This window comes from Chlamydotis macqueenii, chromosome 14, assembly GCF_036417535.1.
Source record: "Chlamydotis macqueenii isolate bChlMac1 chromosome 14, bChlMac1.mat, whole genome shotgun sequence".
NCBI classification, from domain to species: domain Eukaryota; kingdom Metazoa; phylum Chordata; class Aves; order Otidiformes; family Otididae; genus Chlamydotis; species Chlamydotis macqueenii.
Window position 1 is genome coordinate 3,061,976 of NC_141569.1, and position 21,603 is coordinate 3,083,578.

At 40.8% G+C, this 21,603-nt stretch overlaps 1 protein-coding gene across 1 annotated transcript in view; it reads right to left on the reverse strand.

Annotated features, from left to right (window-relative positions):
- Window positions 1–21,603, reverse strand: part of LOC104483350 (protocadherin alpha-2) — a 146,282-nt gene that overhangs the window by 22,484 nt on the left and 102,195 nt on the right. Inside the window, exons 4-5 of the mRNA XM_086759225.1 lie at window positions 15,119–15,177; window positions 13,626–13,714 (exon numbers count right to left, since the gene is read on the reverse strand). Of these exons, the coding sequence (XP_086615351.1) occupies window positions 13,626–13,714; window positions 15,119–15,177 (148 nt within the window). The remainder of the gene's footprint in view (window positions 1–13,625; window positions 13,715–15,118; window positions 15,178–21,603) is intronic.

Consider the following 21,603-nt stretch of genomic DNA (forward strand, 5'->3'; position numbering starts at 1 on the left):
TATTTTGGTTTCCTAGCAACTCCGCTGGCCAACTGGGCAGCGATTTTGTACTGAGCACTAGCTAATACAGGGTTGCTGCAGCTCTTCTCAAAGAGATACTGTAGACTCTTTAACTGCCTCTTTCTTTCCTGTAATGCACAAGTGTAGTGCGCTCTAAGGCAGCCTGAAAGATTAGTATGAAGCAAGAAGAAACACCTACATTTTACCTATATTCCATCCTCTGACAATTTTTTACTCTGCATGAGGGAAGTGTGAAGAGTTCTTGAACTACTATTTAATTCAAATTAATCAGGGGAAATGAAAAAAAAGGAAAAAAGGAACTGCAAATTAGAGTGAAGTTATCATCAAAGATCTCCAGCCAAGGCTGACCTCACATTATAGCTATGAAGGACTCAGACGCAGTTTCTACAGTCTCTGTAACAAACACTTGCCATCTGAGAATAGTAAAAAGAGAAATACCAGCAAGAATAAGGAGTTTAATTGTAAACCTTGATGAGGATTAAGCTTTTAAAATTATATTTGACATATAATTTGAAGATTCATAAAAACGTATCAAGAAATAAACAATCAACATCACTATTCACAGCTGGGAATAGATTTTCCACTGAGAACAGCTACAAAGCTGGCAGAAAGGCTCCAAGCTTCCCGTCTTGCTGTCTAGCCAACACGCCTCAGAAAAGATCCGAAGCTGACCTGCAGGGATTTAGTCTGCATGACCCACTGGCCTTCCTGCTAGGGCTGCCAATTAGTTTCAATTGTGACAGTGTTTTCTCCAATGTGGCAAATTGCCAGTGGGGAGCTGGATTAGGATCACCAAATTATTCTACCTGTTGGCCCAGAAGTAAGTAGTTCTCTTTCCCATGAACAGGTCTTCTAGATAGGTTTAGCTGCAGTTTGAAAATCTGTACACTGAGATGGATACGCTGATTTACAGTGTGGAACAACAGAAACATGCTTTGTTCTGTCTCCAGACTTCACTGCTGAAAATAGTTTTACTACGTAACTGCACCTGCACTCTGCAGAGGGGAGGGATCCAGAATGGACTACAGTGTGTGTGGTCCTCCTGAAACTCCATAATCTTTCTTGCCCCACAGGAAATAAGCTCAATTAAAAGCAAAAGGGGATGTTGATCACGGTACATTATTTCTCCCAACTGCAGTGAAGTCTGGGACTAACTGAGGCAGATAACCTGACATTGATTTCCTTTATTTTAGTCCTTCTGTTTCCAGCTACACATGTGGAGCTTCTACCTCCTTAGTATAAATTTGCAGCTAGATAATAATCTACCAAGAAGAGGTAATTTTTGCCATGAAGAGACAACATTATGCACGACAACTAGAGCGAACATATCCCTTGGAAGCCTAATGAGCAGTGTGATGCTAGTACACTCCTCCCGCTGACAGTCTACGCACGGCACAGTCCCAGGTTACTTCTTTGGGCCAGCTTATCCTCTACGTGTCACTGAATCCATTTGACTCCAGGCATTTGGAAAGGACACTGCTTACCGTTACAGTCTTTCTGCTTATACTGTCTGCGACGACAACGGGAGCAGTTTGAAACAGTAAAGTGAACACTGAAGACAAGGTATTCGGTTACTGTGCTTATTAATTATGACTTAAACACCACCATAGGCACGCAAGTTGATTTGCCACTAAAATCACAGCTTCTTGCTTCTGGGAGCATACAGGATCATGGATAAGTAATACAGCACAAAACAGTGAAAAACTGAGAGAAGGAGGGAGGAGAATATAATTTGCAACTGCAGATCCTCAGATGTGTTTAATGTGTAATATTCCTTGGTAAGGAAAAACACAGCTTGGATTTTGTGTCTCAAAAGCAATGTTTTAAAGTCTGCAGGCAGTGTTTGAAGGAAGCCTGGGGGAGGAATCATTCATTCTGCATTTTTTTAGTATTATGATAACATTTTTAATACAGGTTTTCCATTTTTCACTCATTGCCTTCATTAGAACCCCACTGGTTTTATTCTCTTAAAACATTCTGTTCTTCCTTTAAGCTCAGCTACCATATTTCAAGTGATTATGTGCAACAAAAATATCAGAAAATTGAATCAAGGAAACTAAAAAAGGTTCAAGACTTTCCTGATTGTTTTTTAGCTCAGTCCATGGTTTCCTGATTTCCAAGTGCCTCCCAATATATTAAAAATCTGAATGTGAAAAAAACTTGCTGCAATTACTTGAAGACCAGAGCTTGCCTCTTGGAAATAACTAAGTATTTCTTCTCCAAGGTCTGAATAACCTAGCTAGAATAAGTAATCCATGCAACCAGGCACTAGGCCAAGGAGATGTGATTACAGGATAAGAAGATATAACCTGAGGCAAAACCCCTGGGCCAGCTCTAGCAACCACAGGGACAAATGCAAAGAGGGAAGGGCAGAGGACCTCTCTTGACATTAATTGTCTAAGTGAGCCTAAGGAGATTAGCTGCACAATTAGGTATTTAATCAATGCCACTCCCAGCCCAGGCAGCAGCCTGTCTTGTGCTTCAGTATTATATGCCTGAGATCTGACCTTTCCATGGAGATTGAACTCCCTTTGCAGCCCCTCAAATCCCACCCCACTCTTCACCAACAGGATAGCGCACACCCCCGAGAGAGCCTGCAGAGCTATCAGCACAGGACTTGCTTGTCAGTCAACAAATCTGCCTTGCTTTTTCAACAGCTCCTTTTCTTAACAATCAAAAAACAAATCCTGGGAGGCAGGCACAAGACAGAACTGGGCCACTAACAGCAGCAAACGAAGCACTTGCTCTGTTCCTAACAACAAACTCAATCAAAACATAAGCAATTTAATTCCCTCATTTTCAAAACACTACAAACAAATTCTGTTCTAGCTCCAGCCTCCTTTATAGCATTTGTTGTGGGATGAGCTGCTGCTGTTAACAATTTTACTCTGGTCACCTCTTGGTATCTGATCCTGGTGCCGCGTGCTGAGCTGGTGCGCGCTGGCACCGCACAAGGTCTCCCCTGCCTTCTCTGAACCTGTCCTATCTACCTGTGCAAGTAGAAGCAGCTCACTATTCTTTGCAGCATAAACACATAGAAACAATTTCCACAAGACCACAAAAGGTTTGGGTTTTTTTTTTCCCTTCTTAATCAATGCATTTATTTTGCTAGCTGTGCGTGCGTGCTAAGAGGGGATGCTTTTAGGGATGGGTGACTGTAATTACACAAGACAAGAGCAGAGAAGCTGCACTCAGATTCATTCCCTCCACAGCCAGAGCCTTGATTTTCTGCAAATTAAATCCCCGTAATGAAGGGGATGCCTTTGCATGCTGCTAGTGCTGTTTCACATCTCTCATTACATTCTCTGAGTGCACACAAGTAATGACCGAATGAGTTCAGAGTTTAACTCTCAAAGTAAATTCAGCATCTCTAGGTCAATGTTACATAAGTAGTCAGAATGTGCGCTGGAAAAATATGCACACTATTGCAGTATTTCTTTCTGTGCGTTCATAGAACTGTTTGGGTTGGAAGGGACCTTTAAAGCCCACCCAGTCCAACCCCCCTGCAAGGAGCAGGGACATCTCCAACTAGATCAGGATGCTCAGAGCCCCGGCCAACCTGGCCTGGAACGTTTCCAGGGATGGAGCATCCACCACCTCTCTGGGCAACCTGGGCCAGGGCTTCACCAAAGCAGCAGTGCTTTGTGCAGCCCAATTCTACTCTGGCAGTCCCATCAAAGCAAGGATACAGCAAAGAAATCAGGGAGGCACAAAAGAGAAACATGATGGCCAAGAAGAATGTGAAGCAACCTCTGCCTGCCTCTTTAAAAGCAGGGCTTGGGAGCTGCTAAAGGTCTGACATCGCAAGCAAAGGCCCCGTAAGCACTGCAGTGAAATATGAAGGCTGAAATAACAATCACAGTGTTCAGGAAGCCCTGACCTAATGGGCTTTCTACAGCTTAGCAGGTGGTAGAGGAGCAGGGCAGGACCCCCCAAAACAGGCTCACAGTTCTGTTATTCTCTGCCCACCTCTGCTGCAGTGAGAGCACTCAGGGCCAGGTGGGTGTTGATCCAGCCCTCAGCATCATCACAGAGAACTCTGTGATAAGAATAATTTTAATTTTTCTGCACTTTGGTTTTTTTTTCCTTTTTGAAACAGGATAACGATCATTCCCTCTCCCTTGTGTCCCCAGACTTGTCTGCCCTGCTCATGTAAGTGGTAAGTTCCTTAAGGCAAGGCTTGCCTTTTGCAACTTGTATGGGCTTTGTGTAGTGCCATCTGACCTGAGAGGCACTGCCACACTTTGACATTAATAACAGACGCTGAAGCAATGCCCGGTTACAAAAATAAACACATGAAAAATACATTCATGACCCTTGTGTGCAGCAAAGTGCTGCACACGGGCAGACATCCATTAGGGGAAGATGTAATGTTAGAGTGGTCTGTACTCCCTCAACCTCTTTTCTCCCTCCATCACTTGCAATATAAATACACTCCAGAGCAAAATTTCTTAGACTTGCTTAGAACCTTCCTTATTTTATCCATCTATTTTGTATCAGATAGTGAATTGTATATTGTAAGAACTAACAGTGTTGAAATTCCACTGGGATCATGAACATGATAGATTGTTTTAACATTTACTTGAATACATTTTCTTTTAAGAAAATCTAAAAAGGATAAAATTAAGCACACAGCAGTAAAGAAAAAAAAAAAAACCACACAAAAAAAACCCCAGACACACAAAAGGGAGGCACAACAGGGAGAAAATAAAGCAGCTGTAAGCTCATGTGGAAACAATTTGATTACCATCAATTCCCTGAAGTACTGACCAGATAAACGCTTGTTTAGCTTATAAGTTCTGACAAGATCACAACCCAAGGTAGTACAGCTGCAAGTGAGTGATTTTTCTATTTTTTTTTATTGAAACCTCTGAGAAAAAGAACAGAGATAGGAATCAAAATTCCTATCCTCTGCGTAGTTACAGAATATTACGAGTAGGCACGCAAAACAAGCTCCCTGGTATTGTTATCAAGATCACAAAGAAGCACATGCCTAGAGCAACGGACAAGTGAAAAAGTTGCTTAGATTTGAAAATCGGACTTAATCTGATTACAAAAAAAAAATTCCTACAGGATGTCTAGGAACCAACCACACCATCTGGCAAATATATATATATATTTTTTTTTTTTTTGGTAAGAAGTGTTGTGTCCCCTCCTTTTTGCTCAGTTACAGCACCATTTAGGGTATGTCTAACTTCTAGATGGTAGGTTAACCAGTGTGGGAAACCTGATAAACTAGCTAGAGGTTTTGGTGTTTGATTCAAAAAAGTTAAACTATTGGCTGTTACAAGCATAACAAAATTAACCCTAAACAAAATCTGGTGCTTTTCAAGAGATGTTACTTTGTTCTTAAAACAAAGAGTAGAGTTAGTAACAGCTGTCAAATGAGAAACATTTTTAGGCGCAACCGTAACTTCTATTTTGAGGAAGCAAAGAGATTATTATAGGAAAGTATGAATTAAGTAAACAAGGAGTTATTGACATTAAACTTTCTCCTAGCACCTAAATATAGAAATTATAGCCATCTAAACTGCTTGTGTAAAGTCTTATTTTATCACTCCTTAAAAATTACAGTCTTAGCTGCAGCAGCCTTTGTCCATGGTTTGGGAAGACCTGCTTCATATTACTCAATCACAAAAAACCACTAGCCTTCTGCTCGCGTTACTCTTATTTTATTCCAGGTTTTAGAAATTTTACAGGTTGCCTGTGTTATTAGTATCTTAGCTGGAGCTATCGGTCTTACATGAACCTTCAAGAAATACGCATTGGAACAATCACCCCATGTGGGGATCGTAAGTTGGACATGGTCATCTCCACTTTGGTAAATTCAACAACCAGCTCCAGTCAGGGACAAATGTGGCCCTAATCTAAATGGAAGGACTGCACATGCACAGGGACCTGACTAAATGACAAGATGCACAAATCCATTCTCCATCACCTGGGGCTAATGAGGTTAATTCCTCTCACAAATCTTTGCAGCTGGTGGAATCAAGAATTCTCCACAGAATATAAAGACAAACTGTTTGAAAACTGTTCTCTTTCACAGTCAAAATGAAAACAAAGTCTTAGTCAAATATATAAAGATAACACCACACAACTTTCCAGCATTAGCCTTTTTCAAATTTGGCTGAGTCCTATTTTTTTTTTCCTTAGACTGAGTCTTCAAGGACTAAGGTATCGCACACTATTAAATCTCTCATCCATGCAATCTAATTTACTTGGTACACTCCACTGAAAAATAATGGACCCCATGATAAAAATCACAAATGCCATTTCAGGTCAGTCATGAGTTTTTTTGCAGCTAAGAGGCAAATAACAAAATAACACAAAGCAAATATAACAGTAGCCAAATAATGACCGCACTTTCTGTATAATATAATTTATCTTTCCCTCCTTTCTTTGCCCACTCAGCTGAATAGAAATCTAAACTAATCTATTGATTTACCTAGTCCTGGCTGCAAATACTGAAAGCTGAAACCGCTGGTTGAGCTATAGTTTGCCTGTGGTAGCAGACAAGTTCCTGGTCAGAATAGCCATCAGGTTTTAAAAAAATAATCATCAGTATGTCAAGCTGCATCTGTCAAAAACATTATTTTTTCTGACATGTTCTTTAAAAAAATCTTTCTGATTTCAAAATACTTTTTTTTTTTTCAGCCCAAGCAGCACCTGAAATTCTCAGTTCTGTCCAGCTTCCATCAGGCTGTCAGAAATGAGAAACATTTATCACAGAAAATTCTTAGTTCAGTATGAAATATTGAAAAGGTGATGCGCGGCCAAGCCAGTGATCTACATGTCAGCATTCCTGGAATAACAAGACAGAGGGGAGACACGGTGGACAGACGAACAGGAAGAGGCTAGAGTCATTAGATGAGAAGATAAACAAGTTTTGAAGAGAAATAGGCAAGATGCCTACTTGGCAAACCAGATAGGTAACAGGAAAGAGGTGAAAATGGAGAAAACAGAAGTGTAAAGCTGAAGACCAGGAATTACATAGGGAGTATCCTGGGAATAAAGTGTACTGGGAGTAGGGGCAAAATTGAGGACTGTGCATCACACCGAAGATCTCAGCAACTAGGCGGAATTAACTTGCAAATTCAATGATGAAGGTCAAAACATGAGATAAAAGAAAGGGATTTAGCCTTATATGGTACTTGCAGATTATTTCTATTTCTGTATAATGTCATTGCTCTGCATCTACATGAGAAAGCTGGAATTACTGCCTTCTCCAGACTCAACTGAGCTGGCAGAGATACTGCAGCTTTAAATAATGATTTTAGTGTGCTTTATGGGGATGATTTTTTCCGTGATTACAAGAGGCTGTGAACCAAATCTCTATGATACTTCACTATGTAGGCCTAGGAACTAATTAAACTGCTTATGACCTTCATTTGGGGGATTTATTAAATCACTGATTTGAAGACTAATTTTCATGAGAAACATGAACAACTTAACTGTTCTGTATTTTCCCTATTTTCTCCTTTAAAAATATTGCACATATTATCACAATGTTTCTTAGACCACTTACAGTGTGGTTCTTTAGGGCTTGTATTTTGATACGTAGGTATTTCTGGTTTTGAAAGCTGGAATTATCAAATTCCATAGAAAATTGGTTATTAATTAAAATAAATATAGAGGATATAGATGTGCACAGCTGCACTTTCTAGCTCCTTCCATTTTAAGCAGCTGCAGCATTCTGCAACAAACCAAAATCCTAGTTTTGTATTCTGGATTGCTAATTAGTTATTATCTTTTATAGCTTTAATCAATTGCCTGCTAGAGCTAAACTAGATCAGTGTTCTCTGCTGTTATTTGTAAATTAACCTTTAACAGTCTCAAAGCAGCAGTACTTTCAGCCCCTGCACATTCTTTGCAGTGACTGATGAGTCTTCATCAGACCTTTTTTCTGTAGGTAAGGAAGGTCATTCGAAGAAGGTGAATAGAAATTCACTGACATTTAGGAAGAAATTGTTCTTCATTTACAACCACGGTATAAAGCTATATCATATGAAATACATTACATCCCAGGTCTCAAATCTCAGAGTTATTTTCTTACGCTCTTTCTCTTTAATCTGATTTTTTAGAAAAATACTTCAGAGGCCAAGAGCCTTGTGACAGCACTGTAGCCTCCTGTGAGCTTTGACTGGAGTGTTAAGCCTTTTGAATTTCAAGAACAGTGCCTGTTACAACAGTGAAAGAGTTAACCTGTGGAAAAAAAAAAAAATCATTCATTCCTTCTGTGCTCATGTTAAATGGACTCAAAGATGCAGAGAGATCAAATTATTATTCCTTGAAAAGAACTAACTTCAGTGTGGCTTTCTGTTCCCCTCATGACAATCTGTTACCTAATCTCAGCGTGCCAATCTGCTTTCCAGCGACCTATGCTCAGTAGTCACTTAAGAGTCTACACTGGGCTGTTCTCAGTGCTATCTGCATCCTGTAGGCCTTCTAGCATCCTTTTCCAATTGTTTCCCTCTACCAGATCCTCTATGCTCATTTTCCTATTCCAAGAGATTTACTGGTGTCCCCTCTCATGTCCTTAGATTTCTCTGCTCAAATCTCTCCTGCTTACCCTAATGCCCAGTCTTTCATCTGGACCGTTCTCATACTGTTCCATTGGAAGAAAGTCTCTCTTTTTGACAGAATGTTCTTATTCAAGTAGGTTTTACTTGCCTGACATACAAATTAGTCTGTGAAACATAAAATTGTGTATACTACAACTTACAGTAAATATTTATAATAATTTCTTCTTCTACCAAGGCATTCCTTGATATTTTTATTAAAATCCATGCAAGCATCCCCTTTTCCTTTCTTCACAGCTGTCCCACAGTCATTCCATTCACAACACTCTACCCCAAACCAGCACTACAAAACTTCCTAGGAAGACTGACTTGACTTTTCTGGTAATTTTGTTTATTTGTGATATTTATAGTTGCTTTTAATTTTCACTGTTCATCACTTATTCTACAGCCATTGATGGACCTGGACCTCTTCTGCATTCCAGCTGACTGGAGCAGGAACAATCTTCCAAGAGCAACACAAATCTACTCCGGAGCAATTATAGCTCCCAGTATAAAACTTAAGAATCTCTATAGTCTTTCAGGATGGTCTGAAAGTATATGGGCATGGAATACCCCTAGCTAGCATGACATGTGTAAAAACATCACCATTAGGCAAGAGGTAAGGAACAGTAGGAAAAAACTGAATCAAGAGAGAAAAGCTGTGATAGACACAAACTTCAGAGGACAAACATTGAAAAAGTCAGGCTTGGGGTGATGGGACACAAGGAGCTATATATAAATACATATACATACATATCTAGCATACACAGTCCTAGAGCTGATCTCTGGGTTTCTTGGTTATAATATTCCCCTGCCTTTCCAAGTAGCTATGAAACCCACAGCTAACCCGTCTCTGCTGTTTATTTCCTTTAAGGAACAGCAGCCAATATTACTACTGCTGTTTACTTGGCCGGTTCAAGGGCTAAACATATGCACCATGAATGTCAAGCATGGAGGATTGCCCATGTTGAGATCAGTAGATTCTCACGCAACAGAACTACTTTTTTTTTTTCATAAGAATGCTTTAAAAAACAAGGCTACCACTTCTCTTCCCCAGTTACCTGGGAAAAGGAAACAAAAACCACAGATCTACTTAGAAGAATGTTACCACTGCAAAATCAGAAGCATAAAATTAGCATATTTTAGGATTGCATTTGCCTATGCAACCTTAATTCAGTCCCTTGTGCATATTCATAAGGCTAGACACTAAAATTCTAGCTTCCTTGAAGCCAGTGGGCTATTTGCCATGGACTTCAGAGATGCCAGTATTTCACCTATGGTCTTCACCTACATGCTTCCAAATTTCAGATGCTGTTTTGTTTTGTTTTTTTTTTCATGAGGTCCTTTCCTCTGTTGTTTACAGTGTTCTCTGAACAGAAGTATTTTTTTCCTCCCTATATATGCGGTGTGTGGCCTAGTGCACACATATAAAACCTACATTGAATAGTGGATTTTAAATTCCTCTTGGCTGTTTTTCATCACAAAACTTTATCATTCTCCTAAGTCTTATACGTGCTATGAATGCATCTTTAGATTGTTTTGTGAAGCACTTGCATTACCAGTTCTGTTTTGTAGACTGGAACCTGGAGCACAGAGAAGTACACACAGATTTGTCTAACGCCCACTAATTCTAAGCTCTGAATTATGCATGGATCTGCTTTATTCAGAATCTTGTGTTGTATGTTTAGAGCAAAGTTCCTGTTCATCTTAGTTTATATTAGGAGCTCCCATCATTTCTGCAAATCAAGCTCCATTTATTCCACATTAGGCATCCAAAAAATAAAATTCACTCAGATTAGTGGTCATGTATAGAAAGTCTGACATAATTCCCCAAACTGTCAAAAGGATATAGAGCAGAAACCAGAAATCTGCCTGCATTTCCTGGACTCACTCACTATACAGCATGTGGAGGATAAATGAGATGCCCCAGAGAGCTAAACCCAATGCTACCCAGAGGGAGTTTGAGCAGTCTTGTCCCACCTCACTTGGAAGCATCCTAACTACAAACCTACAAACTAGTGGACTGGTGCATAAGAAAATGCAAAGACAACTAAAAAATGCCAGATCGAGATTCACGGTCCCCTGCATGGGTGAAATATGTAATAAATATGAAATAAAAAGTCAATAGGAGTTTTATCAGCCAAACGAGGACCAGGTTTTGCTTGGGCAACACATATCTGCTGAAACATCATGTGATGTTCGAGTACAGCTATGCATCAGGAATTAAGGATTTACTGATTTAACACTTGACTTGTTCATCCTTCTTAAAGTGTTCCTATGACATCATCTTTGAATGCTCTCATTGATTAACTCTCTGAATCTGTCTCTTATCCGTGGCTTTTGTGGATTGTTAAATTAAATGAATGGTTTAGTGACAAACTGATTGGGATTAATCAATTGGCTAAAACGGCATGGAGAATGTGTGCACAGAACAGGCCTGGAAGTGGTTTATAGTAATCAGAAATGGAGACCTGCGGCTGCCACAGTATGCTGATGATAACAGAGATAACAAACAGCTTATCTAGGAGTTTATCTGGCCCCAGGTGCACTCCATTCATATGCAAATGATATGTCAAGAGCAAAGGCAATTTGGGAAGGGAAGGGAAACTCAATCGGCTGCAATTGACCACAATGAGTTGAATCTCTTCTGAAAAGCATCAGTTGTGTATGTTAACCTGATGAAGAATATCACAGGTCTTGAACCTAAGCCAGAAAAAGAAAGAAGCATTGAAAGAGATATTTGTGGGAAGCTGCAGATAGGAGTCTAGAACAGTGGAAATAAATTGCTGAAAGTGTGATGCATGATGATGTACTCAAGCTATGAGAATTAACACAATCATTAATCCTAAAATTTTCCTATGAGTAATCTGTTTGCTATTAAGGACTAGGAGTATCTGTAGCTTTTGCTTACAACAAGAAGTATAATACCTGAAACCCACTAAAAAAGGGCTAATTAATGTTATGTCAGGGTCACTAATCCCTTGGGAGTGGACAAAGACAAAACAAATGTATCTTCATTGTGTGGGGTAAAAAATACTCATTTACAAGAAATCTGATTCACAAAAATTGAATTTAAAAGCAGCTGTAACTAGCATGAATATTCCATAACATCATTTTAATTAGTCACATTTTCCTGTATGGCAGAAGAACTTCCCATTGCTGAAGGTATTCCTTGAAACCTGTTTGAATACATCACCTAGAAATAAAAACCACAGAGAAACAATGATGTACAATGCTCAGTCTGAGGGCCAGAGTAAACAGCCTTGGCACTTGGACTGTCACCTCTCCAGCTGCCGAGCTCCATAGAGCCTCCTGCCAGCTTCTCCTCTTTCTATGTCTTACAGTTTTCTCCACCCTACATAGCCACCAACATACATAGTGGAATGCGTGGCATGGTCATGGAGCGAAAGAGTAATAAGAGTCAAGGGTTACTACTGCTCCTCAAAGACTTATTCACATTCCCAAAGTGAGTCTCAAATTATAAGACCCCCAAAAAAAAGAATAGCAGGGAGAATCCCAAATAGTGGAACAGGGCTCTCAACCAAATGCCAATGGACCTCCTCGGGAGATAGAACCATCCTACCTTTGCATTTAAATTCAGGTACTTAAAAATCTGCACTACCAGCAGGCAAACATCTGGGTGAATATTTTCATCCATACTGAACTTGATACAAGGTAATGCACTAAGTGCTCAGTCAAGGATGATCAGTGCAGCTGAAAAGCCCGAGGGAGTCTCCCTTGTAAAGGTTAGAGTGTACTTGTGGTGACATTTTCAAATGCAAGCTCAACAGTTACTTCAGAACATGCATGAGCTGTGTCTTCCTGCAAACCCTGCAACAGAAGGAAGAGCACACAAAACCCAGGTAATTATAGCCTAGGGGCCCATTGTATATTATATTAATTTCCAAATCTGTTTCTGCAGACAACCCTTCTGCAACACCAGAGTGGATTTTACTTGGCACCATGAATTCACGGATATGTTGTAACTGTGATTGCAAATCCTGAAGTTGCTTCTCAGCCCTTTATCCAGGTAAAATCCCCATTCAAGCCAAGGGAAAGTTTTGCACCAAAATGTATCAAATAAAGCAGCGCTCTCATATTTTCTGCGGGAGACCCTACTTCTTAGCCTTTGACCTGCCTCTGTGATATGAGCTTCACTCCTCATTTGAATTTCTGGAGGACTTCACAATACCCGCAGAGCTGTCATACAGGGCTCACAACCCTACACAGGGCATCCACTAAGTTGACAGCTTAGTTTGGACATGACTGAAAATGCTGATCACATCAGTGACTGGCTGCTCCACTACATCTCTATATTATTCCTGCTCCAGCATAAAAAGTGAAAATATTTAATTACCTGCACTGCAAAAGATCCAGGTGATTTTTTTTTTCTTAACTCAATGAGGACCTTTCGCCAATTCTCATTGACTGCTGTGAAGACAGTGACCGAGTAAATGAAGCTACATTCTAAAATGCAGCTTTGGCCATTTATTTTTACAAGCAAATAACAATTTAGTCATCATCATCATGTACCAGTGAATGAAAATAGCTAGCAAAAAAAAAAGAAAGTCTGATTTCACCACAGAAAATGAGAGAGACAAAGAGACTTAGTGAGTTTGTAAAAATAACAAAGGGAGAACTGATAAGCTCCTACTCGTTTTACTGTTCTTCTGAAATGGAGGGCAAGCCAGCTCTAGACCCAAGCATGGCCTGAGTCTAGGTCCAATTGCAATACACACATCAGAACTGAAGGCCTTTCATTACACAAACTAATAACCTCTGGAGGCAGGGGGAAAGCTGGGATCAAGTACTCTTACCTCCAGCGCTCACCTGAAACTGAGTAAAGAAAAAAAATGTATTTTATGCTTTATTATTCCACTCTATTTAGATTCCACAGATTAATTTACAAGGACTTCACTCAGAGACACAAAACAGAAGAAAAACTAAGACGTAAGCACGTAACTAAGAAAAACTAAGACGTAAGTAGATGTAAGTCTACTTCAGTTACATTAGTTCCTCATACACACTGGATTTTCACATCCTTACCTGGAGTAGCACTGGAGACGGTTGGCCACTGCTGATCAGGACCTCCTGGTCCTGCACGAAGGACTCCTGCCTCTTCCATATGCACAGCACTGAATAAACATTATATCACAGTTAGATTATACCATTCCCCTCTGCCCTGGGCTTTATAACATTCCCTGTCTTACTATTCTTCAAAGTCTTAACTTTGTCGCTGTGTAACTACTGCTATAATATTGCATGATGCTAAGAAATTCTGCTGGAGCATTGAAGAACTAACTATTTTCACTTGCAAAATTTATCTTTGATTATCTAACACAGTTTGATTATCTAACACACTTCGATTATCTAACACACTTTGATCACTAACACACATTTGTGGCATATTTTATAAAACAAACGTACCTGCAGGATACTTTGCTTTCATTGACTGGAAGTCACTAACAAGTTACACACCTTTGCTGTTAGGATGTACTAACATTAAAGCAAATGATAAAGGTGGAGTTAGTTCTGAGCTTCTGTCATTATGCTACTTCAGCAGATCCCACCTTCCTGGGTTACTGCATGCTTCTTGTGAGCAATTCAGAAAGAGAAATATGCTTTCTCAAACGCAGAAACTAACACAGCAAATTTTATGGTGCCACATCGTGAGTGCTTGGCCTTGAAAGCACCAATTTGAGTATTAGTCAGCACCTTACATGGAAGGAAAATAAATAAAAGACATAAAAGAAATAAAGCAGTTTTCCCAACAGGCCACAGAATCAAGCTTGCTCTTCCCTCCTTTCCTTCTGGTCCTTGAGGTTTATGGTCCTTTTCACACAGCATGTGCAGCCCAAAGTCAGCTGGAGAGGCACACTACGCCTTCACAGTTTCCAGGATGGGCAGTCTGAATCTGAATTTTGGACTTCAACCTTATAAAGACTCTTCAGCCTTGTGGATAATGGATTAAAGGTGATGACTACAGCCCCACTGCACCAACAATTTCGGGAAAAGCCTCTGGTTTCCTTCTTTGAAAAATCCATCTCATATCTTCAAAATGTCCTTTAAACTGTGTTAATCATCTTGATTGCACCATGTTAATAAACTGACTGCAGGAGCAGCGTACTTTTATGGTAACAAGAGACAAGAAGATGGAAAACACATCAATGCTGCAGACTGTCTATTGAAACACATCAGCACAGATGATTACAGGGAGCTTTAAAGTAAACACAAAGTGTATAATCACAGTAAAATAATTCAATTATTGGAGCAATTAAGCCTTGACAGTCAATGTATAAAAAGGCAGGAGATAAGCACACAAAAAAAAGCACAGATCTATGGTAGTATAGTGTAAGGTGCAGTCAGACTGAATCTGTAACACTTGGAGATTGGAAGTGACAGCAGCAGAACTCAGGTGCTTTCCATCTCAGCATACAGATATCCCCAGTCTAGGGCAGAGGAGCCAGATAGCTTTTTTTTTCTTTTCACAGACGACAAAGACAGAATTCCACTTCAGTTGAGGAAACACCATAACCTACCTTTGCATTCCTGCCCTTAGGGATGCAGAGTAGCGCCAGTCAGGATTGGGGTGTTTTGGCTGTAGAAACAAAAGCCCAGGATAACATGGTTAATATATGTTAAACCTGCTGAAAAGCATATGCATCTGGCTAATTTTGTCAGAAGAGTCTGTATGGAGCTACTCAATTTAGGTGAACATTCAGAATGGCCAAATCCTTCTACAAATTTAAAGAAACTTTGAAATGGACACACAGAGAGTGTCTCTGTAATAGAGAAACTCGTTTGCATGCCAAGGCCTTTGGCTAGGCATAATCTCTATGGAACAGCACTTAATGCTGGAAACTGGTGGACAGGTATTCCATACATTCATCAACATTATGGGCATAGGAATAAAAAACATGTCATAAATCCATCATACACATTGTTTACCTGGTAGGTGGAGGAAACTCGAGTTCCTACACTGAATAGCATCTGCCTGATGACATGTAAAATACAGTCCCCTGTGAGGGGGACACGCGAGGTAGTCTGTTTGCTGCGAGGCTTCTGCTGGTGTTTAGTGTACTGCAGAGGACTGCACTAGATTGTATCAGATTTGCAGACTGCAGCAACTCTTTGATAAAAGGCAGACGTGTTCTTTCATAACGTAAAGAACTACTACATTCTCCATATTCATGAGAGGGGATAAGAGATGGAAGGTGAAAATAGGCAGCAATAGCTTCAGCATATGCAGATCTGCAGCAGAATGGCTTGCTAAATGAGGACATCATTAAGAAATCCTCTGTTGACCAAAAATTGCTCCAGAAAATGTCTTTTGCATTGTCAGGGGACCATCACAATAATTTTCAACCACAGCCAATGAATGCAAGCTCAGATCCTTTAAAGTTAAGCCCTAAGCATATAACAAGGTTATTTCTCAGGAATCTCAAGACATTATTCTGTAGGTGGTATCATAGCCAGTGCTTAACTTTAGGCACTTGAATTCAAGAGAGAGCCTATGTCCAGAAACATAATGGACTACACTCACTCCTGGTGTGTCTCTACAGTGCCAAACACACAAATAATATATGACAGTAATGGTTTAATTCTCTTGAAGCTATTGGAGGCAGATCAGAAATGAGTTTTGTCCCATTACTTGAAAGAGAAAAAGAAAGTGTTGAATGCTCTGAATTATTTAAGGCCAACTCTGTCTTTCCTCTTGAGGTTTGGGGTATGCTTTTCCCTGGATCAATAGGTTTTATTCAAATAAAAATGGAGCAATTACAACTTACACTATCACTCTATCACCTTCCTTCCCGGGTGCAGCACCACTCAAGAGTAAGATGCTCTTGGATTATGCACATCCCAGTATTCTTTATGGTCTGAGTTACACAAAAGGGAGGAGGCTGCTATTGGCAACGACACATTAAACATCTGTGCTAGCAATTTCCTTCCCATTTAGCCCCTTGTTCTCTGGCATGCTCAGGTTCTGCTGAGTTTAGCAGAAAGGGGCTTGACAGGGAGCCCATTATGCATGGTTCCAGTATTTTCTGATTCATTCCATTTTGGCTACAGTCCCAAGGATGTCGAAGCAATTCTAAAGTCAACCATGTATGAAAGGATAGAAAGTAACACACCCAGATCAGATCCTCTTTTGAGTTTGCCTTTCTTGATATATGAAGGGTGCTGACACTGGAAGATTTGCCTTTTCCTCTGCTGGTGATTTTCTTACAGCTGGGGAACTGCTGGACAGGGGTTGGGGAGGAAAATCCCTTTGCTCTTTTTTTTTTTTTTTTTTTTTTTTTTTTTGCAGTAGGAAAGGTGCAAAATTTGTACAGGTTTATAGGCAGTGTGAGGAGGAGGAATCTTGCCACAGACCCAGGCAAAACACAGATGAAGTGAGATTACATCAAAGAGCTGGAAAAGTCTGACATGAGTTGGGTAGGAATAAGAAAAGAGGAAAATGGCCACTCACAGTATATAGATTTTTGGTTTTCAGCTGAGAGCTTTCCAGCTCTTGGCTAGAAGACAAAAACCTATGTTTTGTTGCAGTGGGAACTTTCAGACAGCAAATCATAAATGGACGATGAGGGCAGGAGAAAGTAATCAGTTAGAAATTCATCATTCATTCACTCCACATCCATGGACCAACATTCACCACTTCAAAATAACAGAAACAGTGGCAATTAGGAGATTGTGGTATTCTCAAAGGTTACTAGCTGGAGGCTGTGGCATCTTGTGGCTAATCCCAAACAGTTCTCTATTTGCTATTTCTCTTTAGGCAGAGCTGTGTTGCTGCTCCCAGAGGAGAAGAAGGAGGAAGGAGGGGAACAAGACCATAAAAACATACCCTGGAGATGGAAAGATCTATTGCCACAGTTGACTTTCAGACACTTTCAAGGGCCGGATATTTGGTTTTTAACTGTGCAAAAATCAATGTCAGAGTTCTCTACTTTTTGAAGTCTTCACATGAAGAACAGGTGGAGCAGGCAGCATTCTCATCCTGTTTTACCATGTGTGCACTGCTTGACTGGGAACTTTCAGACCTCAGCAAGAATGCAAGTTTCTCCCATGCTTCTGTTATCACAGGCCAATGTCCTGCAACTGGCAAAACTGGTAATATTCCAATTTTGTCAGTGTAACTGGCTTCTCCTTTTGTTCTGCTACAGAAAAATTCTTTAAGATTCTCTGTTTATAAGAGAAAAGTTGTTTCACTACACCTTCAAGTGAGATTGGGCAATTAGGAGCAACAAAAGCAAAAAAGCATGATTGGTAATAAAAGTGACAGCATAGTAGAAGCAGCAAACCTGTTCAGCAATATCTTCCTCCAGATCAGATGCAGCAGTGCTGCTTCTTATGGATCCATCAGGCATTCATAGTCTGCATGCCTGGGTTGGCTTATATCTCCGCCTATGAACAGCCCACCTTTACCAGACCACCCACTGAAACCTGCCATATTGACACGTGCTGTCACACAGCATGCAGTTGCTGTGTCACGACACGATATGGCCTGTCTCAGAGTAGAGCAGTGTCTTAAGCACAGTCCCAGGGGACAGGAGTCTGCACAGCAGCTATCAATGGGCTCCCCTGCAAATCCTCGCCCCAGGCTTTGCTGTGAGAAGTGTAGCTCTGTCACAAATTAGCATCACCAGGACAAGGTACAGCTGGCCAGGAAGCATGAGTACAGAGAGGAAGCACAAAGAGGAATATAGACTCTGAAGTGGTGCAGATGCTTCCCAGTTGTATATCACTGTACTCTCCCTATGTCACACAATGCTGACAAAGATATTACTGTTCCTTTTACCTCCTTAGCTCCCAACTCATTACAAGATCCTGTTTGTCACATGCCAGCCCATTCTATTAACTTTAAGGTAATCTTAGCCTGCCTTCTGCCTCAGATTTTTGGAGGCCATGTATCAAGTCCAGCGGTCCTGTCCTTACCACTCATCCGTGGAGGGGAGGGAAATCACAGAATCCAGCACAGGAGTAATCAACCATTCCCTGTTTCTCCCATCACCTGATTTTTCTGATTTATAGAATCATACAATAGTTTGGGTTGGAAGGGAACTTTAAAGGCCATCTAGTCCAATCCCCCTGCAGTGAGCAGGAATATCTCCAACCACATCAGGTTGCTCAGAGCCCTGTCCAACCTGGCCTGGAAAGTTTCCAGGGATGGGGCATTCACCACCTCTCTGAGCAACGTGCACCAGTGTTCCACCACCCTCAGTGTAAAAAATGTCTTCCTGATACCTAATCTGAATCCACCTCTCTCTATTTTAAAACCATTACCCCTTCTCCTATCACAGCAGCCCTGCTAAAAAGTTTGTCCCTGTCTTTCCTGTAGGCCCCCTTGAGGTACTGGAAGGCTGTTATAAGATCTCCCTGGAGCCTACTCTTCTCCAGGCTGAACAGCCCCAACTCTCTCAGCCTGTCATCACAGCAGACGTGCTCCAGTCCTCTGATCATCTTCGTGGCCTCCTCTGGGCTCACTCCAACAGGTCCATGACCTTATGTTCATGGCTCCAGAGCTGGACACAACACCCCAGGTGGGGTCTCACTAGAGCAGAATAGAGGGGGAGAATCACCTCCCTCAACCTGCATCATCATAGTTCTGAGATGAATCAATATCTGTCCAGGTGCCTACAGAAGTGGCTGTTACTGCACTAGATGAACACCTTGTGCCAACAGTTTGCTCCCGCCAGTTCCTCCAGGCACCAGGATTACATTCTGCCAACCACAAAACCGCAAGTATTAACGTGACTAGTCGTAAACAACAAACCCTATTTGAAAGTCTGACAAATGAAGTGAATGTATAATATAGAACGGAGCCATCTTAGTAGCACAAAAGCTCAGGGAAAATTTAACACAATTGCTTGCAAATTGCACAGCATGGGTTAATTTAAGGCTCCTTTCATTGATTCATGGAGAATAAATTTAGTTGAAAATACATCGTTACATTTTGCTCAGTTCTCTTTATTAGCAAATACTTTAACACAGTAAGGATTTGACCCTGGGATAGAGGGAATTTCTAAAATTTTTAAATGTTTTCCTGATCCCATATTCATGAAAACTAATGCAAAGCCTCCCATTCACTTCAGTGGGTGTTACAACAGGGCCTGCCTGAGGTAGAGAAGTGTGAATCAAACATTTACAAACAGTTACCAGATGATGAGACAGCTAAAAATATCCCGCTACATTCCTACTTCCACACAAATGCGTGATAGAATGACATAAGGTATATTTATCAAATATATCCGCTTTGAAGCAATAATAAAAGGCCTTTTAGAACCCCTGACCGCATACAGCTCTGCTTATTTTCCAGTGAGACAACGCTGACAGATGTGAGGAAACAGAGGCTTCTATCCCTGATTTCCTTCTGTAAATGTTTATAATTAATTCGATGTGAAAAACAAACTATATATAGACTGAACATGCATTTATCATACAAGAAATCAGAATCAAAACTGGAAAAGGGTGTAATTCAGAAACTCAAAGATTTTCTTCCTGGCAGTGTTAATTTGCATTCCTAACTGAGACAATGAAGGTGAAGGGAAAAGGCAAGTGTTTCTGTAAAGTATATTTAATGAATTCCAAGAGAATGAAAACTCCTCTGCCTAATATTCAATGCAAACTTCTGCTAGCACAGCAGTAAGCATGAAACCAAGAGTCTGACTGCCCTGAAGCACAGAGCACTGCCCCTGCCTAGCAGAATAGGTTCAGATGCTGCCACCAATCAAACGAACAAACATTTATAGTTAACCTTTACAATGTCAGTGGGCTGGAGAATTGCTTAAAGGCTTAAGTTCTTGAACTGAGATTGTAAGATATTCCACCATTAATACCTTTAAAGCCTCTGTGAGAAATCTCTTTGAAAGGCTGCTCCAGACAATGCTGGGGGTTTACTAGATTTAGACACTTCAAAACACGCTTGCGTTTTAAAGCAGTATCAAGATGTGTTCAAGTGTTGCTTGGTTTTTCCCCCATGTGTTTAGCAAGCTGATTTTGAAGTGCAAAAATAGAGAAGAAGAGCCAGAATCACAGCAAACAGCTGTAAAACTCCAATGAACCCCTGGGTCTTACCATGACTAATTTGTAGCTTTTGTTCCTTCCGAAAAGTGTGCACAGAGCATCACGCAAATTTATTTACCAACATCACATGAAACATCATATTTTGTCAGTCACATGTGTCACCACACAAAAAGGTACAAGGAAATGTATAATCAGAAGAGCTGGTATCTCATTCTATCAAGCATCCAGACTGCCCACTCGTCATTAGGAATGGGCCAGGCTGCCTCCTAGGGCAGAAAACTCCAGTTAAAACATACGTTGGTTTGATTGTTATTCCCTGCATTGAACAGAAAAGGTTGTCATAAGACGCAAGGCATAACGAACGAGCTTAACCACACAGAACGTAAGACCAAAACGAGAGAGATGAAAAGACAAACCAGGGATCAGACACTACTCAGATGTCACTTTGTATCTTCACAGGCACATGAGGAAAGGGACTCCAGACTAAAGCGCTGCAACCTGTCCTGAAAATGATAGATCATCACTGCAGCAGTGCCCAGTAACAAAATCATATCTGTATGCGCCCCCTTCATAGCTATGTGCACCCCACTTTTGAAAGGCCGGAATCCAGGCTGCCCACAACCTTGCACGGAGCCAGCAATGAAGCCACAGTATTTTGCTACCTCTGTGTTTTGCCCACACTGCTTGCCTGGTCACCCTGCAGTAGCCATTTAGCTGATGAGAGAGCAATACCCATTCACCTCGCGTTCTGAGCCTTGTCAGACTCCTGCCAGCAATAACTCTTTCTAATGTTTCCAGTACAGCTGTGTTAGTGCATTTCTTCTTTTACAAAACACCTTGGTTTGAGACATTCTTATAAACCCAGAAAGGACCACGCAGGCAAGAAGGGTGAATGCAGCAGCACAGGCTGTCTGGCAGAAACAAGCTCCGATTCCAACATCACAACATTCGTAGTGCAAGCCAGAGCAGTCACACAGGGATCAGCGCTTCAACAGAGAAC